This window comes from Felis catus, chromosome D2 (assembly GCF_018350175.1).
Source record: "Felis catus isolate Fca126 chromosome D2, F.catus_Fca126_mat1.0, whole genome shotgun sequence".
NCBI lineage: Eukaryota > Metazoa > Chordata > Mammalia > Carnivora > Felidae > Felis > Felis catus.
Window position 1 is genome coordinate 85,113,558 of NC_058378.1, and position 13,988 is coordinate 85,127,545.

The window sequence follows — 13,988 nt, forward strand, 5'->3', positions numbered from 1 at the left end:
TCAAAAGCATAGTCAACAGCAACAACAAAAATGGATAAATTGGACTATATCAAAATTAAAAACTTAACGTGCATCAAATAACACTATTAATACAGTGATAAGGCAACCCCAAAAATGGACTAAATATTTGTAAATCACGTCTCTGATAAGGAGTTAAGACCTAGACTACATAAAGAATGTCTACAACTCAACATCAGGGAAAGAACCTGATTAAAAAATGGACAAAGGACTTGAATAGACATCTCTCCAAAGATGATTCCAAACAGCCAATAACCACATGAAACGATGCACAACATCAACTACTCATTAGGGAAATACAAATCAAATCCACATTGAGATACCACCTCACATCCATTAGGAGGTGCATTATAAGAAAACAAGTGTTGACCAGAATGTGGAGAAGTTAGGACCCTTGAGCGTTGCTAGGGAGACTACAAAATGGTGCAGCCCTATTAAAAACAGTATGACATTTCCTCAAAAAATTAATAAAATTATGATCCACAACCCTACTTGTGGGCGTATAACACAAAATAGTTGAAAGCATGGAGCTCGGATGCCCATGTTCATTGCACACTAGACGCAGTAGCCAAAAGATGGAAAGAACCTAAGTGTTCATAGACAGATGAATGGATAAGTAAAACGTGGTCCATCCGTACAGTGGAATACCATTCTGCCTCAAGGAAAGAAATTCCGATGCCAGCTACGACATGGAACCCTGAGGGCGTTATGTGAAATGAAATAAGGCAGTCACAAAAGGATAAAGTATAATTCCAGTTACAGGAAATACTGGAAAAATCAAACTCCTAGAGACAGATAGAATGGTGGTTTCCAGGGGTGGGAAGGAGAATGGGGAGTTAGTGTTTAATGGGTACAGACTTTCACTTTGGGAAGGCGTGAAGAGTTCCAGACATGGATGGTGATGATGGTCACTTAATACCATTGAGCTCTACACTTAAAAATGTTCAAAATGAATTACCCTATGACCCAGCAATGGCACTACTAGGTATTTATCCAAAGGTTACAAAAATGCTGATTCAAAGGGGCACATGCACCCCAGTGTTTATAGCAGTGCTATCAACAATAGTCAAGGTATGGAAAGAGCCCAAATGTCCATCGACTGATGAATAGGTAAAGAAGATGTGGTACATATATACAATGGAGTATAAGTTGGCAATCAAAAAGAATGAAATCTTGCCATTTGCAACAATGTGGATGGAACTAGAGTGTATTATGCTAAGCGAAGTAAGTCAATCACAGAAAGAAAAATACATGATTTCACTCACATGTGGAATTTGAGAGACAAAACAGGTGAACATAGGGGAAGAGAAGGAAAAAATAAGAGAAAAACAGAGAGGGAGGCAAACCATAAGAGACTCTTAAACACAGAGAACAAACTGAGGGTTGCTGGAGGGGAAGTGGGAGGGGGATGGGCTAGATGGGTGATGGGCATTAAGGAGGACACTTGTTGGGATGAGCCCTGGGTGTCATATGTTAAGAGATGAATCACTGGGCTCTACTCCTGAAGCCAATACTACACGGTATGTTAATGAACTTGAATTTAAACTAAAAAAAAAAGGTAAGACAGACAGAAATAAACAAATAAATAAATAAAATGCCAAGAAGTCTTTAATAAGAAAAAAATGTTTAACATGGTGAATTTTACGTATATTTTACCACAATAAATATTAATTATTTACCACAAATAAATGAATACATTAAATATTAAAAGAAAAGCATTTCTCTGCACACCATTTACCATCCCTCACACACCACCTTCCAGGGAAACGGCTCTCAGGTGACCTGAGGTCCGGTTCCACCCTGCCGATGTCCAGCTCCCAAGCGAGCTGCTTTAACCTCTCACCCCCTGCCCCTCTCAGTGTAGAAGTTGGGGGTGTTAATAGCGATGTCTGCGTCAGCGCGGTCCTGTGCGTCTTCCGCGAGATACCGTCTGTACCGTGGCGAGCCTGATGTGCGGTACTCGGTCACCGTAGCTGCCCGACCATCTCTAGTCTGTCCCCATCTGAGCCCTGGACCATTCGGAGTCCAGGCGGTTTCTGGAGGTTCAGTTGGCATATGGCTGTCAAACTTAACTAGTGATGTTCACCGGGGCAAGCATTCATTTCTAAGCCTCAGTTTCCTCATCTGTACAATAGGAATGAAATAGCCTGCTCCTGTCACCTGTCTTCCAGGAAAGAGGGAGCTTCAAAGAGTAGCCTGCAGATGGCCTCGGAAACCATGTACAGCTCAGCCCGGTCAAGGGAGATCGCACGTGTGTTGTAGGGAGGGGGATGAGTGACAGTTCTGTTCAACTTTTGCAAAGCTAGGACTAGTTTTTCATGAACTTAAACACCCCCCTTTCACTCTCCAACGACTTTTTTTTTTTAATTTTTTTTCAACTTTTTTTTGTTTATTTTTGGGACAGAGAGAGACAGAGCATGAACGGGGGAGTGGCAGAGAGAGAGGGAGACACAGAATCGGAAACAGTCTCCAGGCTCTGAGCCATCAGCCCAGAGCCCGACGCGGGGCTCGAACTCACTGACCGCGAGATCGTGACCTAGCTGAAGTCGGACGCTTAACCGACTGCGCCACCCAGGCGCCCCAAAACTTGCTACCTCTTCTTGTTGGGATGTGAAAGAGACAATACATCCACAACCTCCAGTACAGAGACTGGCACACAGTAGGTGTTTAATGAATGCCCCTTCTTTTCCTTCTTGCCCTCTTATTGAAAGAAATTCTCAGCACTTTCTTTGGGCACAAGCATAAGGATACCTTTCTTTCTTTGAAATTCTCAGCTTTTAGATACTATCATAGTGATAAGGGTCATCATCTTTGCCTGGAAACACTTCTCCCTGCTCTGCAACAGCTTGCTTCTTCTTGTTCAGATGTTGGCGGTCCCGCCCCTCCTCAGAGAGGCCAAGCTGACCCGCTGACCTAGAGCAGCCACCTACACGCACCTCAGCCGTGGCCTGACTCCAGTCCTCCAGGACGCTCAGCTCAGGGGTCAGTTTTCCTTCTTGCCGACCGACGTCCCGTAGGCCCCACCGAGGGCTGGTTCCCCACTGGCTGGGACTGGGCCTGCCGTCCATCAGGCGTCGGAGCTGGAGCCGTCAGCTCCGCGTCCCTGGTGTCAGTGAAGCCACGGCAGGGGTGTCTTTGTGTTCAGATACCAGAAACAGGCTCAGAGGCCTTAGCTGTGGAGCCCAGGGCTGCGGGAGGACCGGCTGGCCGACCCGAATTCCCTCACAGCTCCGTTGGGACCCCTCACCAGTTTTGCTGCCCTGTAGCCCTTCCTGCCTGTGGAGAGCCTCCCGATTAGGCTGCAGGTGTTGCTGGAAACCGGGCAAGTTTGCTCACCCCAGCAAACAAACACCAGCAACAGCTCAGGTCTGCCATTGGCCCCAAGGGCCTTCGTCTCACAGGCCGAGTTTGCAGGCGCCCTGCTGGAAAGTGCGGAACCGGCATCGGGCCTCGAGAGGTGACCGTCTGTTGTGCGCCGGCACGAGTAGTCTATCCTGCACGCTCCCCTCTGTGCCGGAAGTGGCTTCTGCCCAGGAGTGGGCGGTCGAGGGCCTTCTCCTCCCTGAGAACCGGCCCGTCTCTGCCTCCCTGGGTACGGCCTCACCTAGCGGCCTGTGTCCGTCCGCTTTCTTCCCTGACCAGGAGCCCTGTGCCTGTCTGGCCTCTCTCTTCCCGCCTCTCTCTTTCACCTCGGAGCTCAAGGTCCAGGCAACGTCCAGCTCGCCCATGGGACTTCCCTTCCGTGGCTCTGACGGCTCTGTGGTCCTCCACAGGAGCCACCCTCTGTCTGTCATGCTGTCTGTATCTTCCCACGTGGGCCCGTCTGGACTGGCCAAGTAACCTGTGCCAGGGGACCCCGACTCCAATGTTTTCTGCATCGAGCTGGCATACGACACATGCCCTTTATTGGCGAGTTAACGTGGAACGTGTGCTGCCTACGAAAGCCTCGGCATGTTGCTTTCCTTTCTGTCGTGACGAGAAGCCAGCCGACAAGTGAGACCACCTTCAGACACAGCGCCAAGTCAGGACTGGAAGGGCAGCGCTTCACGCGCTGACGGGGAAACTGAGGCTCGCTTGCCCACCCACTCACTCATTCCAAAACATTCCGTTGCCTGGAACATGGAAGGTTCTCTGAGTGGGAGCAGGTCTGTGGTCCATGAACTCAGGGTCCGGCCTGCCACTCTCTGGAAGCTCTGTGAGCATGTTTATCTGTGTCCCCAGCTCCCAGCGCGGGCAGGGCTCAGGGCGGGTACTCAGGGCAAGGCCAGTGAATGAATGAGTGCAGCACCGTTACCTGTGAGGCATCGGCTCCAGCCACAGCCAGGGGGGGCCTTCGGGAGGGTGCCCTGCCCTCTGGCCTCTGGGCTGCTAGCGGTAAGGACCTCTCTTCTCGCTGGGCTGGTGAGTGGGAACGTAAGCTCTGCTATCTCTGGGCTCGCATTGTTAGCCTTGGTCTTCAGCAGCTTGTGAGGCCCTCGCCCTGCGGACAGACTGCTTCATCCCCAGAGGATCCGAATCTGAGGCACACACACGTCTCTCTCTAGAAGGGAGACGTTTGTTTCCTCGAGGGTCACGGTTTGTTCAATGCCATTTTAGTCCGGGCTATATTTTCCTTTATGGAAAGAGTCGGTATAAGATTCTTCTACATGCGATCTTGATAATGCTCCAGGAAGAGTTCGTTGAGGCCAAACACAGCCCAGCACGTTTCACCTTTCAAAATGCTATCTCTCCGTGGAGACGTCTCTGATCTAAGCCAGCTCCCTACATTATTTCCTGACACTGTAAGTGTACTCTTTGGGAATGACCAGCAGCAGATCATTATTTAATACTGAAAGACTTTGGGGGCGCCTGGGTGGCTCAGTTGGTTGAGCATCTGACTTCGGCTCAGGTCATGATCTCAAGGTTCTTGAGTTCGAGCCCCACGGTGGGCTCTGTGCTGACGGCTGGGAGCCTGGAGCCTGCTTCGGATTCTGTGTCTCCCTCTCTCTCTGCCCCTCCCCACTCATGCTCTGTCTCTCTCTCTCTGTCAAGAATAAACATTACAAAAAATTTTTTAAAAATACCAAAAGACTTTGTGACCAGTACAAATTAGAGATATACATGAGACAACATAGCACACGATGTGCGCGCCCCCAACCCATCCCATAACGTCCGCGTAAACACTTGTTACGTACAGAAGGCAAGCTTTTTATGGTCCGTCGTTTTGCATTTTCTTCACAGGCGCCGTAAATAAATAAAAATATTAATAAACCACAACTGTGCCGCCTAAAATCAGTAATAGCTTTATGTTTGAATGGAGGGATTAATTGGGTCTCCTTCTGACCTCTCTCTGCTTCTAATCACTCGGTAATATTTGTCGAATGCCAGACACAGGTGTACTTTCTATGCTATGCTGTGTTTTCAACAATAGATTGAGATTTTAGCACGATGTTTTATATTTCATCCTAAATTTTTTTTATTTGCAAGTGTATGAAGTCACATTGGTTATGTTTGATAATCCATTTTTGGCATGTATTTTCATATAAATGATAGGGTGTTTGGGCCTCTTGGCTCTCACAACATAGTAAGGAGGACCCCTGCATGTGGAAATATGGCTGTGTGTGGGTTGGAAATAATAAGGATTATAAATGACTCACTAGGTATAGAAAATAAAGGAGAAGACTTATCGGGGAGAAGTAAAGAACCTTGCTCTCTTTATGCACCGCCAAAGAAGCCACCACAAAAGATATATTACTGTTTCCCTTCTTGTTATTTCTAAGGGGGGTTTTATTAACCCCTTTTTATCAATCAAAATAAATTGATTGCCAGTGAATGCAATATTTCCTGACTATATATAATTTGAAATTATAAAAGAAAAGCAAAGATGTGCAAGCTCATATACTACAGCTCAGGTAAAGAAGAGACAAACCCCCTCCAAAGAGATTGCTAAATAGTGTTAAAGATTTGTGCGGCCAGCCCTTAGAACATTCTCTCTAAGGATATGATCAGGCCTGGGGAGTCTTCGGGAATCCGGCTTCCTTCTGCCGTGTCAGTGGCCAGGTGTCCCAGAACACTGCCATTTCATATTTATGCCCCATCATAAAAGGACATATTTCTGCAGGGTAAATATAGGGATGGTCAATAAAAACTCGGTCCTGGGTAAGGAAGGATGATTCAAGCGGGGAGAAAAGCGAGTGGCCGGAAACCCACTGTGCATCATGAAGAGGGGACCAGTCACTGCTTGTGATTCAGGGACCAAAAATGCATGGAAAGCTAGAAAATTAGGATTTCATCCAAACAGCGGAAAGTATCCCTCCTGGTCCATGCCAGGCTGGTGAGAAGGCGGGAGGGTCCAGGACGATAGGAGTAAAACACAGCAGGATGGAACGGGGGTCCAGCCGGGCTTCCCACACGGAGGGGCTGGGGCTGCTGGCTGGCGGAGACCTCGCTGAACCAGGAGGCCCTTTGCCTCTCCCACCACAGGCCCTGGGGCGATCCAGCCCCACCTGCTGGGCTCGGCACCTGCCAGAGCCTTCCTGTGGGGTCTGTGGGACCCACCCTCTCCCTCAGACCCTTCCAGGGTCCCACACATTTGCCTCTTCACATAGGAAGGAGACTCTTCCCCTCCATCTCCGACTACTCATTGAACTGAGGAAAGAAAGAATGGTTGGAAAGTCAAAAGGGAATGTTAGCATTGACATTTTTAAGTGAGATACTTCTTTCGATTACAATAAGGCGTATTTCATATGAATGAGTGAATAATAGATACTAACTTAAACGTAGGCTAATAATGGAGTTACCACCAAGTTTTGCTTTACTCTGATGGAAGGGACACATCCATGGAGGTCTAAACTTCAGCTACTTTGTCATGAGAATGTGAAATAGTGACTCATTTATTTTATATACATGCTACAGAGCAATAGGACCCAGGCATCATTTAAAAATCAGAGGTTTGCCGGACACCTTGCGGGGCTCGGTCAGTGAAGCGTCTGGCTCTTGATTTCAGCTCAGACCATGATCTTATGGTTCATGGGTTTGAGCCCCACGTTGGGCTCTGAGCTGACAGTGTGGAGCCTGCTTAGGATTCTTTCCCCGTGCTCTCTTTCTCTCTCTCTCTGTCAAAATAAATAAATAAACTTTAAAAAAAAATCAGTGGTTTGCTCTTTTTTCTCCTTTCTTTTTTGTTTGTTCGGTTCTGGAGGAAGGAATTTTTTTCCCTAATGTTTATTTTTGAGAGAAAGAGAGAGAGAGAGAGAGAGAGAGAGAGAGAGAGAGAGAGGCAATGCAAGTGAAAGAGGGGCAGAGACAGACACACAGAATCTGAAGCAGATTCCAGGCTCTGAGCTGTCAGCACAAAGCCCAACTCAGGACTCGAACCCACCAACCGCAAGATCGTGCATGACCTGAGCTGAAGTTGGATGCTTAACCCACTGAGCCACCCAGGTGCCCCCAGAGCAAGGAATTTGAAGGCAGCAGCTATTCTACAGGAAAACCGCCCCAACCGTGAAAACCCGAAATGAGTGAGCCAGTTTGGAGACCATCTGAACTGAGAATCCTTTCTGGATTTGAAGCAAATCCAAATTTGTTCCCAGCACCAAGAGTTAGTATTTTGCCAAATCCCTGACATTGCCCCTGAACTTCCTGGAGGGCAGCTACTGGGAACGGGCACAGAGGCTCCCGAGCTGGCTGAGTAGAGGTGCCTTGAACGTCATGCATTTTGCCCTATCCTGCCCACTGGACTCCAGCGGGGGCGCCGTGGCGCTGGGCCAACGTTCACACAGCAACTCTGGAAAAGGTTCAAGAAGACAGATTCCAGAGGATTAAAATAAAAATCCTGGCCTACCTTAGTCCTGCCCCTGTGCAGGAAGCTGTTGTGGGTGTGGCGGACTTTCGAGGAATTTAGGCAAGTGTAAGACTACTGTGGTCGTTGATTTAACCAAAGTCGAACCAGTCAGCTTCCCGGGTTGGGATGGCCTCTGCTGTGCACCGAGAACCGATGATTGGCTGTTAGCGGTGGGTCGCTAAGCTGTGTCTCCAAGGAATGTGTGTGTTTGCAGTGTTTCCCAGACCTCTGTGCCCTGAATCTCTTCCACAGACAGGAAGGGCCAGCTTCACTCATAGTGCCTACTGGACACTCCAGATGTCCACTCCGTGTGGCGACCTCTCCGTGCCAGAGCAGACTGTGAGAGGGCGCCAAGGTCAGTGGGACAAAGGCCCATGCATTCAAGTGACACAACATGGATGGAGAGCCAGGGTCTGTAAGGGTCCCTGTTGAGACGTGAGCTGTTGGGGCCACACAGCCTGAAGGTGCTTCCCTGGTTAAAATTTCTCAGCTCTGTTAAAGATTTTTTTTAATGTTTATTTTGAGAGAGAGAGAGAGAGAGAGCGAGCACAAGTGGGGGAGGGACAGAGAGAGAGGAAGACGCAGAATCTGAGGCAGGCTCCAGGCTCTGAGCTGTCAGCACAGAGCCCGACGCGGGGCTCAAACTCGTGAACTGTGAGGTTGTGACCTGAGCTGAAGCCGGACGCTCAACCGACGGAGCCACCCGGGCGCCCCTAAAACTTCTCAGCTCTCTTAAGAATGACTTCTGATTGACAAGGGATCTGGTTTGTGACACCAAGTCAAGTTCATCTGTGTCCTTAGTTCCTCAAAACCGATGCAGGAATTATAACCAGGAGCAGAGAATTAGCACCAAAAGGACTTAGAGAAGACAGAGTCACACATGGGTGCGCACGCAATACGGTCTCCCTGTGAAAGGTGGACGCAAGACAACGAGCAGCTGCATAGAAACGCACACAGCGATCACAAACACTCGCGGCCAACCAAGTGTCCCGTATCTGCAACGATCACACCCCGGGACCTGGACCTTCGGGTAAACAAACACGCATGTGCACGTGTAGCGACAACGTGCGGAGTTGTCCTCACCACCACCCTTCCCCCAGCCCCGTACTGACGTGCCTTCGCAGCACAGTTAAGACTTGGTAAATGTCACAGGATGTCAAGTGCTGAGAAGGGCAGGAGAAGGTACTAGAAGTTGGCAGGTTGGGGAAAAAAGTACCCATTTGGTGGATCAGCAGAGCCTCTACAGACTCAGAATCAGTATTTGAGGCCAATCTGAATTCTGGCCTCTCTAGGTTGAATAAAGAAACCACTCAACAAAGGATGCTCCTTCCCCAGCCTGAGGAGGTGGCTAATGCCACCTACCGCCCGGAGACTGGTTCTGCAGCCGGTTCCGGCCACCCCGTCTGGTCCTCGGTGGAAGAGAGATTAGAATTTATGCCAGGGATGGAAAACGGGCTGTCACCTCTCAGGACGGTGATACATTGCAGGGAATTAAAAATTAATTTAAAAATTATCTGGCTAAAGTGTTTTTGGAGATCGCAATAAATTGGATTAAGATTCGTGGGCTACATTTCTTATAAATACATTTCTTCTGCAGGGCACCTTATGAGGTACGTTCATATTTTTTTCGTGGGTAGCAACCCCAAAAGCTTCATCCCAATTCTAGATTAGGTTATTGGGTACATGCTTACCTGCATAGTCGTATCTTAGGAGAAACTGGATTGCTGTGGAACCATCAGATAACACACATTTCTGAAAAGAAATGGAATGTATTTTTATTGGCACAGCCAAGATGAAGTATGTCTTGAAATCTGTTTTACAAATAAACTTGCACATAAATTGTCCATTCACTGCTTTGAAATCTTTTTTCACGTTTGAGGAGCTGTCAGAGGTCCCTAATAAACATGAGTCTTATTTAGTTTACTGGATATGTAATTCTTCTTTTCTTTGAAAATAATTATTTTTCAAGCAAGTGCAGCAAAAATACAACCAATAAAAATCTAGCTATGACAGCATAAACAACCTTTATAGCCAGCATATACATAGAGTTCTTCCAATAAAAGCAGTTTCTAGTAGGGAAAGGAACACAGAAAATTGGCCGACTGGTCGGAGATCAAGGTCTGGGCTCCTAAGGGTCGACAGCCTGTTTCCACTTCTCCATTGGGATAATTCCTGGTTATCGGGGACAGTTGGGGCATCCCAACTGCTGGTATATTTCAACGTGGTTTGTGAGACACCTGCCCCAGGGCCCATTCTTGGGGCCACCAAAGCTGATGGACGGTGGGGTGAAGGTCCCCAGAGGGCTCCGGAGGGCAGGATGCAGACCCTCTACATTTTGCATCCGGCCCTGCGGTCTCTCAGGAGGGTGGTGTCAGGATGCCAAGGCGAGTGGGCAGGGCTGGGGCAGGGGGATTCGGGTCCATTTAGCAGAATCTGGTCCAAGGATTCTACTCTGGATTTTGGTCACCACCAACTCCGACTAGTCAGGGCTCCCTTCCAGGTGTGTTGTTTGGGCCCTTCCCAGCTCTGCGTCCTGGGGTGGTCTCACCGTGCCCTGATCATGATCCTTGGCCACCAGCACGTGTGGACAGAGCATGAACCCTGCAGCTGAAGGCTCCTGGGCGTCCCCAGCCAGGTGCAGACTCTTCCCGGGAAGCTCCGTGTTAGCAAGTTCTCAGCAGACATGCGGGTGCTCATTTATGCTTTTTATAGTAGCTCCAGAAGATGTTATCGCAGCTTGAGAACAGAAATTAAAATATGTATCCTTCAGGTGCAAATCTACTGTACTTACAGTTTTACTGTTTCTCTGCAGGGGGGCTCCATTAATCTTGTAACAGTGAAATTCCTAAGGAAATTAATTCCCTCCAGTTGGGGTTATTCTCAACTGGTCTTCGGGGGCGGAGTAATTGGAATTTAAGAGTCTCTCTTAAAAGAAAGGAAACATTGGCCATTTTACTTGAATAACAACACTTTTTAATGCCATGCCTTGCCCATTAAAAACGCTGGTTCGTTCTCTCCCCGCCCTCCCCCCACCCCAGGACTCCTGTGTCTCTCAGATCCTTGGGGTGAGGTTTACAGAAACCCCCTCCAGGTGGGGACTTAATTCCAAGTCCTCACCTAGAGTGACCAGGCATTCCTGTCCGCCATGACTTATTTGTGTCTGCCTAGCTCCTCAGCACTGTGCCCTGCCAGGGAGTAAGTGACACTTGGCCCCAGGAAGGAATGATGTGTCATTAAAAATGCAGGGCGAAAATATTTCCTTGCCTATTTAGGAGCAGTTAATGTTAGCTGTCGTTACCTGGAAAAATAATGACCCCTCAGTCTCTCTCTCACACTCACCCCTCTTTAAAATGGGGTCCATTCACAGATGCAGGGTGGGGGGGCTGCTTTGCTGCCAGGAAGGCTTCCCGCAGCTCTGTCTGGAGCTTTGGTTCTCCCAGGCCAAGACTTCACAACGCGGGGCCCCGGCCTCCAGATCCCTGTGCTGCGGGTCCCTGAGACGAAGCACAGCACCCGTGGAGAAGCCTAACTGTCCTGTCCTTTTCAGGGCTGGGCCTCTGTCCCAGGAGAGCTGAGCTGTGCCTGGTTCCTGACTGAGCAGGGTCTGGGAGCCCGGGAGAGGCCCCTGCTCAGGGGACACTTAAGGTGAAATGTCACTGGCTTCCCTAAGGGGGCGCCGGGAGGGAATAGAACATGGCTAAATGATGCTTCTGTATGGGGTCAGCAGAAGGTCAGTGCCTGGGATGAACACACATCGGTACATAGGCCGAAAACAGCCCCAGTATATTGCTTTCCTGTGTTTTTACGCTCTTCCACACTAACGGGCTGGAGGGAAAGCCAAGTCCAGAGTATTCTGTAACGGGCCAAACCAGTTTACTAGGATAATGAGCTTTTCCCTTTGGGTGCAACAAGCTTAGAGACGACAGCGTACTCACAGCGTACTCACAGGGGAGGGATGGGGTGCAGTGGGGTACACGAGACGCGCAGGAGGTGTAAAGAGAAGGCCTAGTGTGATCTTGGTGTTGGTCCTTCCCTGCCGCAGGTCTGGGTGTTTCCTTAGCTATGAAGTGTAGGTAGGTGGTGATGTTTTCACCTCAGCAGCTGGAGGAGCATTGAGTGATAAATACAGACTCTTTTGTGAGGGCTTCGGAAGGCTGACAAGCACTTTATACGTGTATATATGCTTATGTACCTGTAACTCAGATGCGACAGCCTCCCACGTGTGGCTTGGGCTCAGGGCTGAGGGGAGTGGTCTTTTGTTGCCAAAGTCAGAGCATTTTATTTTTTTATGAGAGAGAGAGAGCGAGCGAGCGCCAGCAGGGGAGAGAGACAGAGAATCCCAAGCAGGCTCCACGCTCAGCACGGAGTCCAACTCTGGGCTCAATCCCACGACCCTGGGATCATGACCTGAGTCAAAATCAAGAGTTGGACACTCAACCAACTGAGCCACCCAGGTGCCCCCAAAGTCAGAGCATTTTAAAGCTCAGAGGTCAGCTGCTAACCATTATGCCTGCGTCTAATGTCTATCACTCACTATGTCGATGGTGATAGCGGCAGAAAGAGCATGAGTGACAAATGGTAAGGATCTGGGAGTTTTCCTTTTTTTTTTTTTTTGTAAGTAGAGAGCATGTTCTGTAGCTGGTGTGTGCTACTATCAGCAAATTCCATTTAAAGGGGAAATAGGGATTTTTAGAACAGCCACATTCAGAAGGGGTGATTACTACTGCTTTTTGAAAAAGAATCACTATTGCACATTTCCCTTGTGCATTACAATTTCATTATTTTTAAAATTACAAAGACAGTCCATGTTCTTTGAAAAAATGCAAATGACACTAAGAAGTACATAACGTAAAAAATGAAGGTCTTCCCTTTCACTCTGCTCTTTTGCAGGGGCAAGCTCTCCTAACACTTTGGGGCACATCCTTCTGAAGAACTTTTTCTATGCTGTGTTCAGCTATAGATAGTTATGTCATTTAATTTCTTATATTCCTGTTTAATATGGCCATCAGAGTGGGGTACCTGGGTGGCTCAGTCAGATAAGTGTTGGATTCTGGATTTTGGCTCAGGTCATGAGCTTATGGTTTGTGGGTTCGAGCCCTGCGTCCAGCTCTGCGTTGACAGCATGGAGCCTGCTTGGAGTTCTCTCTCTCTCTCTCTCTCTCAAAAATAAACATAAAAAAACTTTTTAAAAATGGCCATGGGAGTATACACCCTGTTTTGCAACATGGGGTTCCCCTCCTTCTATTGCATTTTTGCATAGTAATCTCTAGGTTTTATTTAAAAAACTTTTTTTCACTGTAAAATAATTTTGTGCCACGTGCAGTTCTAAGAAATAATACAGAGAGATCCTGTGTACCTTCTCCCCCAAAGAGGACATCTTGCAAAAAACCATAGTACAAAACCACAACCGGGATGTCCATGATCACACAATCCGCCCCTTTTCTTCAGATTCCCCAGTTTTACTGGAATTCATTTGTGTGTGTATTTTGTCCTGTGCAATTTTATGTTTAGGTTTGCATGTGTAACTACAGTCAGGATACAAAACAGTTCCTCATGGCTCTCATTGCATTTTAAATAATGTGATTTTCCATTTTCAGTAACATCTATCCCATTCCATCCGCACCTTTCAGTTAATTTCATTTTAGATTAAAATGCTATCCTGTGGGACGTCCAGACCTGACTTCACCTGCAGTCGCGCACACACCCTCCTCCCGGCTGCTGTAGAACTGTCTGGAAGGTGCGGAGCCTCCGGGAGCGGGCGCCCAGCGAGGCGGGCGTCCGCGATGCCAGGAGCACGCGGGTCAGGCGAGAGGGGGCTCCCCCGGAAGCTCCGCCCCCGGTTCCGCGCTCGCCCCAAGCGCAGGCCCGGGGCGGCCCGGGGGCGGGGCTTCCGTGCGCAGTCGCCCGGAGGCCCCGCCCCCGCCGGCCGCCCGCGCTCGATTGCTCTTGTCTGGCGGCTGCAGCATGGCGGCGGGGGCGGCCGAGGCGGCGGCGGCAGTGGTGGAGGTCGGTTCAACCCGGCAGTTTGAGGAGCTGCTGCGCCTCACAGCCAAGTAAGCGGGGCGGCGGGCGGCGGGGCTGAGGGGACGCACGCGGGGGGCGGCCTCCCGGGCGGCGGCCGGCGGCCCCCGGATCCCGAGCCTGGTCT

The 13,988-nt window shown here is 49.0% G+C and overlaps 1 protein-coding gene and 1 long non-coding RNA gene across 6 annotated transcripts in view; one reads left to right on the forward strand and one right to left on the reverse strand.

Annotated features, from left to right (window-relative positions):
• Window positions 1-4,998: 4,998 nt before the first annotated feature.
• LOC109492787 lies at window positions 4,999-13,666 on the reverse strand. 3 transcript variants are annotated; one of them, XR_006587427.1, is made up of 4 exons: window positions 13,464-13,666; window positions 10,389-10,576; window positions 9,532-9,592; window positions 4,999-5,041 (listed from the first exon to the last, which is right to left on the reverse strand). It is a non-coding gene; the product is annotated as an uncharacterized LOC109492787 (long non-coding RNA). The 3 variants fall into 3 exon arrangements; XR_006587426.1 differs by lacking the exon at window positions 4,999-5,041 and adding an exon at window positions 8,438-9,249; XR_002736993.2 differs by lacking the exon at window positions 4,999-5,041 and having other exon boundaries at window positions 8,438-9,592.
• A 68-nt stretch (window positions 13,667-13,734) lies between these two features.
• GLRX3 (glutaredoxin 3) overlaps window positions 13,735-13,988 on the forward strand; it is a 31,705-nt gene continuing 31,451 nt past the window's right edge. For 2 of the 3 annotated variants that reach the window (XM_045040858.1, XR_002736992.2), the window contains exon 1: window positions 13,735-13,893. In XM_045040858.1, coding sequence (XP_044896793.1) covers window positions 13,805-13,893 — 89 coding nt within the window. In that variant the 5' untranslated portion in view covers window positions 13,735-13,804. The remainder of the gene's footprint in view (window positions 13,894-13,988) is intronic. The other variant, XM_023241115.2, reaches the window with a different exon arrangement.